We start from the raw sequence: 16259 nt of genomic DNA on the forward strand, positions 1-16259 counted from the left end.
TCTGTGCCCCCATTAAAAACCTTCGACTCCTTCGTCTATCAAAACTCTACCTAACTGAATCTTGAATATTTTCAGTGATCTCTGAGCCACTGCTGCATTTTGAGGAAATGCAATTCTACATACTAATGAGAAAAAAATCTTTTAATCTCTGTCAGGGAGTGGGTCTGGCCTTGACCAAACTGCTCTATACCTGTTCCAACTGGGATCGCAAGTAAATAATGTTAAAATGCAAAATCATTCATGATGACTGCAATGCTGGAACAATTCTGTGGTGTTTCTCCCAGTGTTTTTTTTTTGCCAATTATCTTCAATCAGAATCCACTGGTTACTGGCCATTAGTGCCTTTTAGAAGCAGTTTCTCCCTATTGATTCTTTCACTAATAATTTTGAACCTTATCTGATCTTTATTGCCTTCTTTTCTTCATTCAACTTATTACATGAAAGAACTCTAGCTGAAATCATATAGTTTAGTGTCATGCGGTGATTAATTTTATGTCTGATAGTGCAGGTTCATAGTTCCTTGACAGTGGAGTTGCAGGTAGATAGGATAGTGAAGAAGGCGTTTTGGTATGCTTTTCTGTATTGGTCAGTGCATTGAGTATACGAGTTGGCAGGTCATGTCGTGGCTGTACAGGACATTGATTAGGCCACTTTTGGAGTATTGAGTGTAGTTCTTGTCTTCCTGCTGGAGGAACAATGTTGTGAAACGTGAGACGGTTCAGAAACAATTGACAAGGATGTTGCCAGGGTTGGAGGATTTGAGTTGGAGAGGCTGAATAGGCAGGATGGTTATGGTCATGATGGTTATTTAATTGCTTCTCTGAATTGGTTAACTTAAGTGGAAGCTCCCTTAGAGATATGTAGATGGGATTGAGAGAAAACATGAACAGTCTTACCAGGTCACCTTCATACCTAAACAAAAAATAAATGCTTTCTGATCCATTTTTTCCCCGATAATTGCACTGTAAGGCAATATTCTATTTTATTTTGCATTCCAGTCTTTTCTAAATGTATCTGTATCAATGTTTCAATGTTACCATTTATCAAGTATTCCAGGTGTTTTTTCCCTGGGGCGTCGGAGGCTGAGGGGTGACCTTATAAAATCATGAGGGGCATGGGGCATGGATAGGGTAAATAAACAAGGTAATTCCTCTGGGTTGGGGGGGGGTGGGGGTGGGGGGGGAGTCTAGAACTAGAGGGCACAGATTTAGGATGAGGGGGGAAAGATTTAAAAGGAACCTAAGGGGCAACCTTTTCTCACACAGGGTAGTGCGTGTATGGAATAAGGTTCTAGAGGAAATGGAGGAGGCTGATACAATTACAACATTTAAAAGGCATCTGGATGGGTATATGAATAGGAAGGGTTGAGCTGGATAAAGGCCAAATGCTGGCAAATTGGATAGATTAGGTTAGGATATCTGATCGGCATGGACAAGTTGGACCGAAGAATCTGAACATCACAGACTCTCAGAGGGAGACCTTGTATCTTATTTTTGTCTCCTCTAGTTCAAGTCTCTCCCACATAAGAAAACATGTTCCAGTAACTTTAGGTCTGCTTCCTACGTCCTCAAGGTTTATTCCAATGATTTTAATTTAATAAGATCACCTGTCATACCTATGAACTCCGGTGGGTATAGGCTCAACCTGTTCAACCTTCCTTCATAAGGTAAGTCCTTAAGTCCAGGAATGAATTGACTGAGTTTTCTCTAAACCTTTTCTTTATTTCATGAAATGTGGTGACGGCGAGATATCACTGAGAAGACCATTTGTTGCCTGTTCTTAATTGCTGTTGAATGGCATGGCTTGCTAGGCATTGTGAGATCAATTAAGCGTCGACTACTGTGGGTCTGGACTCACCTGTATGTCAGACTTCCTTCCCAAAAGGCCATTAGTGAACCAGATGGCTCTTTGTGGCAGTCACTCTCATGGCACCATTTACGGATACCAGCTTAAAATTCTATATTTTTTTAATTGACTTTAAATTCTACCAACTGCTATAGTGGGATTTGAACACAGCGTTAGTGTGGGCCTCTGGATTGCTAGCCCAATGGCATTATGACTATACTATCACTTCTAATATCACTTTCAAATAAGGAGACAAAACTCCTAACCAGTACTCCAGATGAGCTCTCACCAGTTCTTTATACAGCTAGCGTAAACCTGACATATCTATGCTCTATTACATTGTCCTTTTGGGCTTTGACTGAATAACACCAGGGATATCGTGATGGAGGTTTTAGTTCAAGGCTGAACTGATTCTCATAATGAGTTGAAAAGTATGGCGTTGGAAAAGCACAGCAGGTGAGACAGCATCCGAGGAGCAGCAGAATAGATGTTTCAGGCATAAGCTCTTCTTCATTCTCCTGCTTCTCAAATGCTGCCTGATGTACTGTGCTTTTCCAGCGCCACAATTCTTTGACTCTGATCTCCAACATCTGCAGTCCTCACTTTCTCCAGATTCTCATAATGGATGATCATCTTTATCTTTAAATTGCTAACCTTAAATATTTCTCCCATTATCAAATTGGTGCACTTCCATAAAATAAGGTTGTTTTGTGTAACATTCAAACGCTAACTTAGACTTGGATATTATCAGAAATTAATATGTTCACATTGTAGATAATTGATAGCAATGTTTCAGAATGCAGAACATTGAGTTGTGCTGCTATTACAGGGAAGAGCAACCATGCTCAAGAATTGAACGATAACTCTTTTGTTAGGCAAATTCCTCAATTAGTGTGTATTGTGATCAACTTGTAAAGACTGGACTGTCATACACATTCTTTTAATGTATAACAGTAATGTTTACATAATTAGAGCTAAACCTTTAAATGCACTAAAGTAATGCTATTAGCACTAACTTAGTTCATGAGTATACAAAGTAAAAGTAGACTATGTATTATTGAGCTGTCCTTGATTGAAAAACTTCTATTCTAGATCACATTTTACACACTTTGTATTCCTTTTTTAATCTCCATTTGGTAGCTCCACTTTATCCAGTTGGGGGCAGCAAACTACTTTTTACTTTCTCCATCCTTGCATTAAATTTAAGCCTTTTAAGTTTCAGATTTGTTCCTATAATTTTTCTTATTTCATCAATGGTAATTTACATGAATAGCCCTTCAATAAAATGTAAGATACTGATTGACTTCAATATGTGCCTCCATGTCAAAAACAACTTACAGGTTAGTCCACTGCTAGATAACCCGTTTCCTGCCCTTGCTTATAATAATGCTATCTCAGCAGCCATCACCTCGACATCTTTCACTGTCTTCCATCACTAATTTTGTTCTCCTCTCCAGTTTCTCTCTATGGCATTCTGAATTCCAGTTCACGCCTAGTTGAAACACTCGAATAGATTCCTGGTAATGTGGCTGGATACCTAAGTCGAACTTCTGTGATGTCATGGACTGGTCATCTCCTGATGCTATGCATCATTGTGACATTTTTATTTGTTCTCTCATCTTCTTTATTCTTACTCAGGATAAAATTGGATGGGAAGTGATGAACTTATGTTTTAGTGGTGATGTCTCTATTTCTGGGCCTGGAGGTCCAAGTTCAAGTTCTACATGCTGCAGAAGTGCGCCATAACCTGTCTGAACAAATTGATTAGAAATATCTAAAATTGAATCTAGTACTCAGTCGTCTTCTATTTGGCGGTCACCATGGCCAATTAATGTAGAAATGCCATTTTTTTAAAAATTGAATTTTGGCTTGCTTAGCCAAAGTAGAATTCAAATGAGGATGCAATAAGATTAATACTGCAGTATGAAATTGCTTCGCTGAATAGCTTTATTACTGAATTTTTTTTATCATTAATGAGCAAGTGAAAAATTTAAAATGGCTGGCCTAAGGAGATTATAATTTTCTTGAAAAACCAAGCAGTACAAATGTTAATTATTGGAGTCTCATCAGCTCATGGCTCGGAGTAAAATAGGAACAGGAACTGACCATTGAACTTTCAAGCCTGTTCATTCATTGACTGGAATATGACTGACCTATATCTCCATTTCATTTGTCTGCATTTGATTTGCATGTCTTGATGCCATGACCAAATAAACACTCACTGTTCTCAGTCTTTTACATTTCTGTTGATGTATTATCCACAGCCATTTGGGTGAGCGAATTCTATATTTCTATGACTGTCTGTGAAAACTACTTTTTTATTTCAGTCTAGAATTATCAAGTTCTAATTTTAAGGTTGGTTCTGATTGCCACATTTTAACAAATAACCCCTCTATCAGCTCTGTTATATCATGTTAAACAACTCAATATGTTGTCCCTGAACCATAAAAGTGTGCAACAATTTAACGCTTTTAAATTCTGGCACACTCCTGGTAATTGGCCCAACGTTAAGAATCTCCATCCTAAGGTGAAGCATGCAAAACTGAGCGCAGTAACTGTAATCCTATCAGAAATGGGGGCTTACCAAGGTATAGGACAAATGAAGTGTAACATCATCTCTTTTAATGGGAATCTTATAGCTAAATAGTTCAAACTATTTCCTCAAAAATGTCAATGCTGTATAGTTTTGATTTAAGTTTGACTTCAACAGTGTTTTTTTTTTAAATAACTGAAGTTCAACAGGTCCTCTGATTTCAGATGTTGGTCAGGAGATGGAGATTACAAATATTAAGAGCAAGAAACTAATGGATTTTTTTGAATGTTAGCTGAGTCAGACTTGTATTATAGCCCATTTTGTTGTTGTGGTATTGTTAGCAACATGATATTGCGCAAAGTGAAAAGAATACCCAAAGTTTTGAGTATTTAATAAAGTTCAAGGCTAAAGTTAATCACTTTACATTGCACTTTATATTGCACTTTGAATTGCCACTGGTCAAACTTGTAAGTGAACTTTAAGACAATTGTGAGACCTTGGTGTTCTTGTATCACTGTATGGGATTAAATGATATTTAAGCCTCAGGTTAGAAGTATTTGTTGCAGGTTCACAACAAATAAATCAGAGTGGGGATAGAAGGCAAATTCAGATCCAAACCTCCTTCGTGGAGAAAGGGAAGTCCCTCAAATTTATATGTAACCCAAAGCTGGCACTGACTTAAATCAGAGTTTATTCACCTACCTGCTTATGACACCTGTGATGGAGTTTGATAAATTTGAAGGATTTGAATAGTCAGCAATTCTGATTAATTCAATTGACTCAAAACGAGATACACTGTTTTGAGGTGACAAAATTTGGTCCTTCCACTCCATCCCGAATTACTTCCTTGTAAAATGGTTGGATATTGATTTCACTCTTCTCTAATGTTGTTGATTGATTTATTCTCACCTTGTGACATTTTGTCAGGCTGCCTCAATCTTTTTTCTTGAACGTAGAATGTGAAAACTAATCTTCTTTCTTATGTAAAATATCCACTCCAATATTTAGGCTGAAATAGCAAAGGATGAAATCGGAAGGCACTTAAAATTCAGGAGTCTAAGATTATTAATATTTTCAGAAATGCAGCATTGGTTATTTAAAACCTACCTCAATGATGGAGGTTGGGGGAGGTAGTACCATATTTGGGTTTACTTTTGAATATGTTACATTAATAAATGGTGCAAATTATTTTAAGGATTTAATTTTGGTTATTTATTTCATTAAACTGGAAAATGTAGCCTACTACTATGGTGTTTCTGTAACCAAACTTGAGACGAAGGAAAGGTGACTTGTCATTTGATATCCTCTAATCAGGTCTTCAGAGAAGTTGATTGTTTTATGGTGTAGTAACTGGTGCATGTAGGCACGTAAACAACAATGAGTTGAGTAATTAGTTTTTCTAGATTTTATTTTACGGTAGCTGAGGGGAAATGTTGACAGGAGACTGTATATCCATGTTGATCGTCTTGGAATAAGTTACGAAGGGCTACTAGGGATGGACAATAAATGCTGGCCAGCCAGCAAAGCTTATGTCCCATGAGAGAAAATATAAACACAAACTCTGCAACTGTTCAATACTCTCAGAACAGACCATATTTTTGAGTTCATCTCATTCAAAGGGACAGAGTCCATGACATTGTAGTACTTGCTTGGTATCGCACTAATTTGCTTGTAATGGGTTCAGGCACAGGAATTGGGTGTGGAAAAGAATACAATAGTTCCTCTCCACCGTTCCTGCAGAGAGTATGTTCCAAGACCTACTGCGGAAGTCCGAAACCCCGTTTTGGAGCGAACCCATCCATTTAAATGGAAAATTTACCTTACCAGCAGCCTCCTGGTCCCTGGTTCTGGAATGTTCCCTTTCATATGTTCAGGCTGCAGTAAACTGCGGGTAACTGAAACCGTGGAAAATGATTCCGCGGATACGGGAGGGTCGCCCTGTATTACACTTAAAAGTGATAATTTTGAAATGTGCTTACAAATGTTTTCATTCCTTCTATAGGTATCACAAAAGTCAGGCTATCTATCTGGAATCCAAGGATAATACGAAGATCAGCTGTGTAATTAGCTCAGTTGGAACAAATGAGGTATTATTATTTCTTCTGAATAGTGTGCCTTGATGCTTTAGCTATGTGACAGATATTTTAATCTGGGTACCTTCTCTTTAAAGCCTGATCTAGTAACTTTGTTTAAACAGCTGTTATGGGGAAAGCCAACGTGGAGCAACTGCAGGCCCATGGCTTAAGGACTGTAATGTTTGACTTTTAAGTTTATTTCTTTATTTTTCTATTTATATTAAGAATTACTGTAGTTTTGAACTTTTTAACTTATTTATTTTTCTATTTTCTATTCCTAAGATTTTGTACCTAGCTACCTTTGTACTTTAAGATGGTGCCAGGAATGGCAACTTAGTACGTTTTTCACTGAGCTCTTGTACTCCTGTGTTTGGGTACATGACAATAAAATTTAATTCTAATTCTTAAACACTCACCTCCAGTGAACAGTAGCAGCCATGTGTAGATTGACTGCAACAACTCAGAATACTCCTTTGACAACTCCTTCAAAGTCTGTCTCCTCCAATATGTCAAAGGAAAAGGATGAGAGCTCCAAGCCACACCTCATCCTGACTTGAACTATGTCGCCATTCTATCATTGTTTTTGGTCAAAATCCTGAAAGTCCCTCCTTAACAGGTCTGGAAGAAGAAACCACACCGACTGGATTCCAATAGTTCAAGAAAGTAGTGTGCCATTACTACCTCAAGGGTCGTTTGTGATGGGCAACAAATGCTGATGGGAAGAATAAGCAAAAGATTGAACGGATTTAAAATGGAAAACAATTTATCTTTAATCTCATTATGCATCTTCATTCCATTAAGGGAAATAAATATTTGTATCGATTTAAATGTCAAGATTCAATAATATTGGACATTTTGTATGAAAAATTCAATATAGTAATCTGGTGTCACATTTTTCAAGTCATCATTTTTGTCAATTGTTCTTACTTATTTATTGACATTTTTAATTGAGTATTTCCATCTAAAATTATCTAAAATGTTTCAACCTTTTGTCATTTCACACTTCTTTTTTTCCATTATTCACAATAAAAGGTTTGGAATTAGCTTATAATTGCAGTTTGAAGAGACATAAATTTGTTTTACTGTTAAGTCTTCCGCAGTATACAGGAGAGCCTCGATTATCCGAACATGATGGGCGGGCACAATTTCGTTTGGATAATTGATTATTTGGTTAGTCGATTAAATGCCTTTCTTCTGGGGCTCGGAGTTTTAAAGTCTGCTCCTCGTTCAGGAGCCTGCAGCAGCACACAGCATGCGAGGCTCCGCCCCCAACCCTGCCCCCCCCCCCCCCCCCACTTCTTTGATGTAACGTTTCTATGGGGACCGTGAGATCTCCTTCAGATAATTGAATTTTCGGATAATTGGTAATAGAGTTTCCCCAGTATTCTAGTTCATATTTGCTCATATTTGCTGTTCAGTCTCATTGCTATTTAGTTATTCAGAAATATATCTTAATACAGTGATATGCAGAGCAGGTTTTAACAATGAAGTCTCGTTTGCTGGAACAAAACTGATGTAATCAGCTGAAATTACTATTGTTGATTACTTCTAAGAAAGCATCATATTCTGGTGCTGGTATAATATATTTCTAAACTTGATTGCTGTTGTATGTTTGTGGGGAGATTTTAGATGTAATAATCAGGCTTTAATGTTTCTCTGCTCACTAACCCAATAAAGTGAATGGGATAAAACTGTGGACCCATGAGCACCAATATGAAAACTCCTGCCTAATATTCGTTATGTAAATCCTGTTAATGGCTCACAGAGGAATCAATCTTGGCTCTAAGTCAGACATTTGTGGGTTCAAATCTCATTCCCAAAGACTTGAAATATCTAGGAAGACAGGTTTTAGTGCAGGACCAGGGCAATTTTGGTTAAGGTATTAAGCTGCTAGTTATACGGCTACAGTAGTAGATTGGTATATTACTGGATTAGTAATCTTGAGGTATATACTACCTCAAGAATCATGTGTTCAAAAGCCATTGTGGCATTTCGTGGATTGAATAACAACATATTTGGCACCTCTAACATGATGAAATGTTTCAAATATCTTCTCAGGAGCATTCCAAAAACAAAGTATGATATGCAGTGACTGAAATGGCTGAAAACTTAGTCATGGAGAAGAGATAACAAGTATAGCAACATGAAAGCTAGGTGCAAAAGTAGGCCATTTGTTGCTTTGAGCCTGCTCTGCTATTCACTACCATCATGGAGATAGGTCTTAAAGGATGAAAGCAAGGAATGCAGAGAATTTCAGAGCTTGAGGTTGAGGAATTGAAAGCTTGGCTACCAGTGATGGAGGATTTAAAATTGGTGCTGCATAAGAGGGCAGATTAGCGAAACATTGATATCTTCAAAGGCTAATGCTAAAATGCTTCGGAGTGGCAAGGCCATGGAAGCATTTGACACATGAACGAGAATTTGCAACCACTGTTGTTTGCCCGGGAGCCAGTGCGATCATGGAGATGATGGCGGAATGGAACTTGCTGCAAGCTAAGACAAAGGCGATAGAATTCTGGATGACATCAAATGTATGAGAGTAGACATTTTTTGTATTCAGTCCATTCCAGGTATGTGCACTTTTCTGGCTGGCCAGTGTTTATTGCTCATCCCTCATACCGCTTAGTAACTTAGTTACAGAGGAGCAGTGAGGATTTACCATCCCTTGACAACATTTCCTCTCAGTGATTGTTTTAAAAAAAAAAGATAAATCCATTTATTCAACTCATTGCTACATACTGCACAACAACATTAAGGCCAATCAGGAGTGCATTTGAATAATTGAATCAGGAGGTTAATGAAGACTTCAGTAATAGACCAGGAGTGAGTGCCATGTTCAAAGTCTTGTGCTGTTATGGAGGTGGGAATACATAGGCTATCTCAGTGATGGCAAGAAGATGTGTTTGGATTTTTAATTTTGAAGTTAAATGTAGAACCAAGGTTGTGTACATACTGGATTAATTTAAGACTGCTAGGGAGTTGGTAGCTAGAGTGTAAAGCATGGAGAGGGCACTGAAAACTGGCAGCAGTCCTCTCAATATTTAACTGGCTAGAATATCTGCACATCCAATACTTGTTGAGTAAGCACTCTGATGTAGCAAGAGCGGAAGAGTCAAGAGAAGAGGTGACAAGCATAGCAAATGAAAGCTAGGTGTAGAAGTAGGCCATTTGTTCCTTTTCAGCCTGCTCTGCTATTCAGTATCATCATGGTTGATCCTCTGTCTCAATGCTATGTTCCTGCTTTCTTTCCCCACCTCTTGATGCCTTTAATATCTAAAAATATATTGATCTCTTTCTTAAATATATTGTTTGATGTGGCCCCCACTGTTGCCCATGATACAGATTTCCACAGATTGACCATGCTCTGAGTGAAGTAATATTATTGTGTTTCAGTCCTAAATGGTTGGTTCAATCTGTATCCTGAAACTGTGACTCTTGTCCCAGATTCCCCATCTAGGGGAACTGTTCACCCTGCCTGGCTGTCTAGCCCTGTTAGTATTGTATGTTTCAATCTGATACTCCCACCTCATTCTTCTGAACTCTAATGAATACAGGCCCAAGAGTGTGAATGAGGGAAGTCGATGTAGTTTATATGGATTATAGCAAAGCTTTTAACAAGCTTCTACACGGGAGACTGACTGAGAAAGTTAAAGCATATGGAATTGAGGGAAAGTTGGTGTAATGATTCAGAAACTGGCTTAATAATAGTTTACAAAGGGTAGTGACCGAACGTGATTTGAGTGATTGGAGGCTCGTGTCCAGCGGTGTCCTACAAGGATCAGTATTTGTGACCCATATCGTTTGTTATATACGTAAATGACTTAGATCAAAATGTGGAGGGAATGTTAAGCAAATTTGCAGACAACATCAAGAATGATAAAGTGGTTAATAGCATAGATGTTACAGAAAATGAAGATGGGTTGGTCAGGTGGACATATCGGATGGCAGATGATATTTAACCTTGGCAAGTGTGAGGTCATGAACTTCACAACAAGAAACAAGATAAGTGAGTATTTAATGAATGGCAGGACACTGAGTAGCTTAGAGGAACAGCGTGATCTCGAGGTAAGTATTTACAGATCTCTGAAGTCGGAACAGCACATGAATAGGATAGTTAAGACCTGCGGGACACTTACTGTATGCCACAATGGATGAAAACATGAGAGCAAGGAGGTAGTATTGGAGTTATACAGAATGTTGGTCACGCCACAACTGGAGTGCTGTGTGCAGTTCAGGTCACCTTACTGCAGGAAGGATATGATCTCACTAAAAGGGACACCGAGGAGATTCACCAGGATGTTTCTTGGAATGGAGAAATTGAGCCACAAGGACAGACTAGATTGGCTTGGATTGTTTTCCTTAGAGCAGAGAAGACTGAGGAAGGACATGATTGAGGTGTATAAGATTATGAGGGGTATGAATAGGGTGAACAGATAGTAGCTGTTCCCCTTGGTTTGAGGGGTCAGTCATGAGAGGTCATAGTTTTAGGGTAAGGAGCAGGACATTCAGAGGAGATTTGGGGGAAAACCGTTTTCACTCAGCAGGTGGTCGGAATCTGGAATGCACTGCCTGGGAAGGTAGTGGAGGTTGGATACTTTACAACCTTTAAAAGGTATTTGAATGAGTACTTCAAATATCATAGCGTCCAACGATATGGGACAAGTGCAGAAAATTTAAATTAGCACACTTAGTGATAGCTATGTTGGGGCAGACTCGATTGGGCTAAAGAACCTTTTCTGCGCTTATGAATCTATGAATCGCGGTATCAGTTGAGTGAACCATCTGTGTTCTCCATCTGTGGCAAGTGTATCCTCTCTTTGGTAGGGAGACAAATCTGCAAGTTCCTGTAAGGAAACACACGCAAGGTCTGGTCAACGGCAGCACGGTGGCTCAGTGGTTAGCACTGCTGCTTCACAGTGCCAGAGACCTGGGTTCAATTCCCACCTCAGGCGACACTCTGTGGAGTTTGCACATTCTCCCCGTGTCTGCGTGGGTTTCCTCCGGGTGCTCAGGTTTCCTCCCACAGTCCAAAAATGTGCAGGTTACGTGAATTGCCCGTAGTGTTAGGTAAGGGGTAAATGTAGGAGTATGAATCTGGGTGGTATACGCTTCGGCGGGTCGGTGTGGACTTGTGGACTTAGATTGTAGAATCTAATCTAATCAACCAGTGATGAAGTAGTCAATAAAGCAGTGATTCTGTAAAACAAAAAAATGTTTGTTTTACATGGTGACTCAGTGATTAGCACTGCTGCCTCATGATGCCAGGGACCCGGGTTTGATTCCAGCCTCTGGCGACTATGCAAACTCCACACAGACAGAAATTCTCCCCATGTCTGTGTGGTTTTCCTCTGGGTGCCCCAGTTTCCTTCCACAATCCAAAGATGTGCAGGTTAGGTGAATTGGCCATGCTAAATTGCCCATAGTGTTCAGTGATGTGTAGGTTAGGTTCATTAGTCATGGCTAAATGTAAAGTAACCAGGTAGGAGAATGGGCCTGGGAAGGTTATTCTTCGGAGGGTTGGTGTGGACCTGTTGAGCTAAATGATTCTGTGAAAATACTCCGAGATTTTTATAACTGCAATAAGACACCCCTTGTTCTGAACTTATGTTGTCATGCAGTAAAGGTAACATACCATTTGCCTTCCTAATTACTTGCTGTTCCTACCTGTTAACTTTCATTGGCTGGTGTCCAAGGACATCATCCCTTTGTGCATTCACATTTCCCAGTATATCATCATTTAAACAATGCACCGCATTTCTGTTTTGCCATATCAATGTATAACTTCGCATTTTTCTACTTTTTATTGTATCTGCCATGTGTAGGCTGGCACACAATCACCATGAACCCTCTTTCAAATCTCCTCTCAACTCCCAATCTGACCTAGTTTTGTGTTATTAGCAAACTTGAAAATATTACATTTGTGTTTTTCATCCATGTCATTTATACATTCTGAACAGCTGAGGTCCAAGCACTAATGCCTGCAGTATACCACTAGTCACAGCCTGCCTACTGGGGGAAAAAAAAAACATTTGTCAATCCGTACCAGTATATTGCCTCCAATCCTGGTGCTTTATTTTTGCCCTCTAGCTGCTTAAGTGTGACCGTTATCAAAAACCTTATTGAAATCCAAATACACCACATTCACTGGTTCTTCCTTATCTATTCTACCAGTTGCAACCTCAAAACAACTCCAGTAAATTAATTATGATTTCTGTCATAAACCTGTGCTGAGTTTGTCTACCCTGTTTATGCTTTCAAAGTTTTACAGACACTTTTCCCCACATCTGATGTTACACTAACTGGTCCTTAGTTCTGTTGCTTTTGTTTTAATGCAGGAGGGTTATATTTGTTCCCTTCCAATCTGTAGGAACTGATCCAGAGTCTGTAGAAGTTTGGAAGATGATCACCAATGCATCTAACATTTCCATGGGGCAGTTTTACTTTTAGTACTCTGGGATGCAGATTACCAGGTCCTGAAGGTTTGAGAGCACACAACAAAGCTAATGCTGTATCATCAGATGATGCCACTCGATAATGTGAAATAGGACAGGAGTAAGGAAAGATGTTTGGATTATTACAATGTTAAAGGTGTGGGACCAGGAAGAAAAGCCAGTGTAAGTGGCTGCTTGGTTACATTGCTCCCAATGATGTAACTTCCAAGCATCAGCCTTTAATTTAAATAGAACAAATTTGAATTGTGCTAGAAGACCAAAGAAATTAAATAGCAATTAGGCATTATCAGACATTATATTTTCATACTGAACAATTAAATATTATCTATAGAATACATATGGTCTACTCACAAAAACTGTCATTGAGCCAACTGTTGTGGAATGAGAAAACATGGCAGCCAGTTTACTGGAGAAAAGAATCCCAGCCTGCTGGATGGTAACAGTTGGGTGTTGGAGAAGAGTAGTGTGTTCAGCTATTTCAAAGGCAGTAAAGAGGTTAAGCATGGAAAGTTAATCTTGATTTCAGTCATTGGGAATTCTGTTTAATTAAACAAATCGGACTAATATGATATTGCTGATATTAGTGACTGTGGAATGATTGGATGCTTGGGGGCAAAAAAACTAATTCACGCATATCCTTTTGAGGGAGGAAGCCTGGCATCCTAATTCACTCTGGCCTATGTGAGACTGCAAATCTGTTATCAATATGGATGATTCTTAACAGCCCTGTGAAATGAACATGCAGTTTCCTGAGGTAGCTCACTACCATCTCCTTGGTACAGTTAGATCATGCCGACATCTGGTGAAGTAACAAAGAAATCAAGGCCTGGTTGTGCTGTTGGGTAAATATCCCAAGACACTGTTCGAAGAAGCAAATGATTTAGTTCTATTTGCAGCTTTTCTGCCAGTATTTCTGCTTCAATCAATATCATTTATAAAAGGCTCATTATCAGGTAATTTAGCTAGTCATTATCACATTCCTTCTTTATTCTCCTTGCTCTTTGTAAATTGGCTGCTATGTTTTCTCATATCACAACAGTGGCTCAATGGCAGTTTTTGTGAATAGACCATATGTATTCTATAGATAATATTTAATTGTTCGGTATGAAAATATAATGTCTGATAATATTTAATTGCTGTTTAATTTCTTTGGTCTTCTAGCACAATTCAAATTTGTTTTATTTAAATTCAAGGCTGATACTTGGAAGTTCCATCATTGGGATCAATGAAAACCCAAATATGACCGAAATACTCATCTCTTAGAAAATTGAATAATACACTGGACTGCATGTTAAAGTTTTGTGTTCAAATGTATTTTGTTGTATTTATACAGTTGGATATTCATGCATGTCTGGCTGTAGTATCTCTACGAGATCCTTTTGCCTGAATGTTCTAAAACTCAGGTAATGGACTTCAGCTTCGAGCTCCCAGTGAAATATGCCAGAACTAATCTCATATAGCCATAGTATTTACATGTGTAAGACAGAGATTAGAAATCATGCAAGGAATATCGTCTCTAACCCCCTAAAGCGGGCGGCACGGTGGCACAGTGGTTAGCACTGCTGCCTCACAGCGCCTGAAGACCCGGGTTCAATTCTCGACTCAGGCGACTGACTGTGTGGAGTTTGCACATTCTCCCCGTGTCTGCGTGGGTTTCCTCCGGGTGCTCCGGTTTCCTCCCACAGTCCAAAGATGTGCGGGTCAGGTGAATTGGCCATGCTAAATTGCCCCTAGTGTTAGGTAAGGGGTAAATATAAGGGTATGGGTGGGTTGCGCTTCGGCGAGTCGGTGTGGACTTGTTGGGCCGAAGGGCCTGTTTCCACACTGTAAGTAATCTAAAGCCTATCCATCATCTATAACATGCAAGTTAGGGGTGTAATGGAATACTTACCACTTAGTTGTATGAGTGCAACTCCAACAACAAACCAGACACTCCTCCATCCAGGACAAAGCAGCCCACTTGATTGCTATCCATCCACCATGTTAAATGTTCACTGTCTCTACCATCAACACACCCAAGCAGCGTTGCACATGATCTTATAAGATGCATGTCACCTCACCCCTTCATCGCCACTTTTCAAACCCACAAATTCTACCACTTAAAAGGGTGACGTGTGGGAACACCACAGCCTGCATGTTCCCATACAAGTTGCACATTATCTTTGTTTGGAGCTTTCGCTTTGCTTTGTTACCACTGGGTCAGAATCCTAGAACATGCTTCCTAATAGTGGTTTTGACCTACTTGCCATGGAGTGAATTTAAGAAGGTATCTCATGACCACCTTCTCAAGAACAATAAGTGCTGAATTGTCAGTGGTGCCATGAATAAATTTAAAAGTAGGGTTTTTTTTGTGCCTTATGATAACAGCTGTTAAAACTATATTAGTAAAAGATTTAAATTCTTTGTTTCCTCATCTGATTTTGGTTTTTCATCTAATTGTATTTGTGCTTTTCAATTTTTCACAGATATGGGTGAGAAAGACAAGTGACAGCACCAAGATGCGTATATATCTGGGACAGTTACATAGAGGAGTATTCATTATACGTAGGCGATCTGCTGCCTAGCACCAAACCATGTTTGTGACTGAGATCTTCCAATTTTCTCTCTGCTCAGAGAGTGACTCCTTCCTGGTTTTTTTTGTATGGAAATCTGTATTAATACAACCAAACTTAATGACAGACTGAAGAACACATAATTTGAAGACATTCTTTCTAATGCCAGTTCTGATGATTGTGTATATTTTTAAGAATAAAATTCGCCTTTTCAAGGATTTTTCTTTCCTTTCACCTTCCTCCAAGATGAAGTTGAGCATTCTTTATGGTTGAAAACTTCCATTTTGTGGATCGTTTCACTTATTCCAGATGACAAAATGAAACCAGTTTTGCTTCATTGCTGGATAGTCTGGTACCTCCTGAACGTGAACAATTCAGTTGCCTTTTTTTTTGGGGAGAAAAATTATTTTGTACATGTTGTTTATTTTGTAATAGAACGCTTTACCGTTGTCACTATTAAACACAGGCCAAAATGTGGGATTTTTTTGTTTTTAAATGTGTATTAAAATAACCTTGTTTCTTTGAATAAATCAACTTGAGTTTATGTTTTGTGGTATTCCCTGTAAGCATTAATAAACCTGAAAATGGTGGCAGTCTTGGTTATGGTTGGTACTGGAAGCTCTACTGTTATTCCTTTAAAGTGTTTTACAACCTCTAAGCTTGGAGCAGAATCAAGTCAAACAATTCTACTCCAATTCATGTTACTAACTTCGTTTGTCAGTGTACAGCTCTACTTTGAAGTTGTCATCTAAAAATGCTCATGGATGATTCAGAAAGCTTTTTAGCCTTCTCCCTTTGGTTT

At 38.9% G+C, this 16259-nt stretch overlaps 1 protein-coding gene across 1 annotated transcript in view; it reads left to right on the plus strand.

Annotated features, from left to right (window-relative positions):
* The window catches only part of suds3 (SDS3 homolog, SIN3A corepressor complex component), a 61564-nt gene extending 45563 nt beyond the window's left edge, over window positions 1-16001 (plus strand). Inside the window, exons 11-12 of the mRNA XM_060844034.1 lie at window positions 6381-6465; window positions 15371-16001. Coding sequence (XP_060700017.1) covers window positions 6381-6465; window positions 15371-15469 — 184 coding nt within the window. The 3' untranslated portion in view covers window positions 15470-16001. The remainder of the gene's footprint in view (window positions 1-6380; window positions 6466-15370) is intronic.
* The last annotated feature ends 258 nt before the right edge of the window (window positions 16002-16259 follow it).

The sequence above is a fragment of the Hemiscyllium ocellatum genome, chromosome 24 (genome assembly GCF_020745735.1).
Source record: "Hemiscyllium ocellatum isolate sHemOce1 chromosome 24, sHemOce1.pat.X.cur, whole genome shotgun sequence".
In the NCBI taxonomy this organism is placed as follows: Eukaryota; Metazoa; Chordata; class Chondrichthyes; order Orectolobiformes; family Hemiscylliidae; genus Hemiscyllium; species Hemiscyllium ocellatum.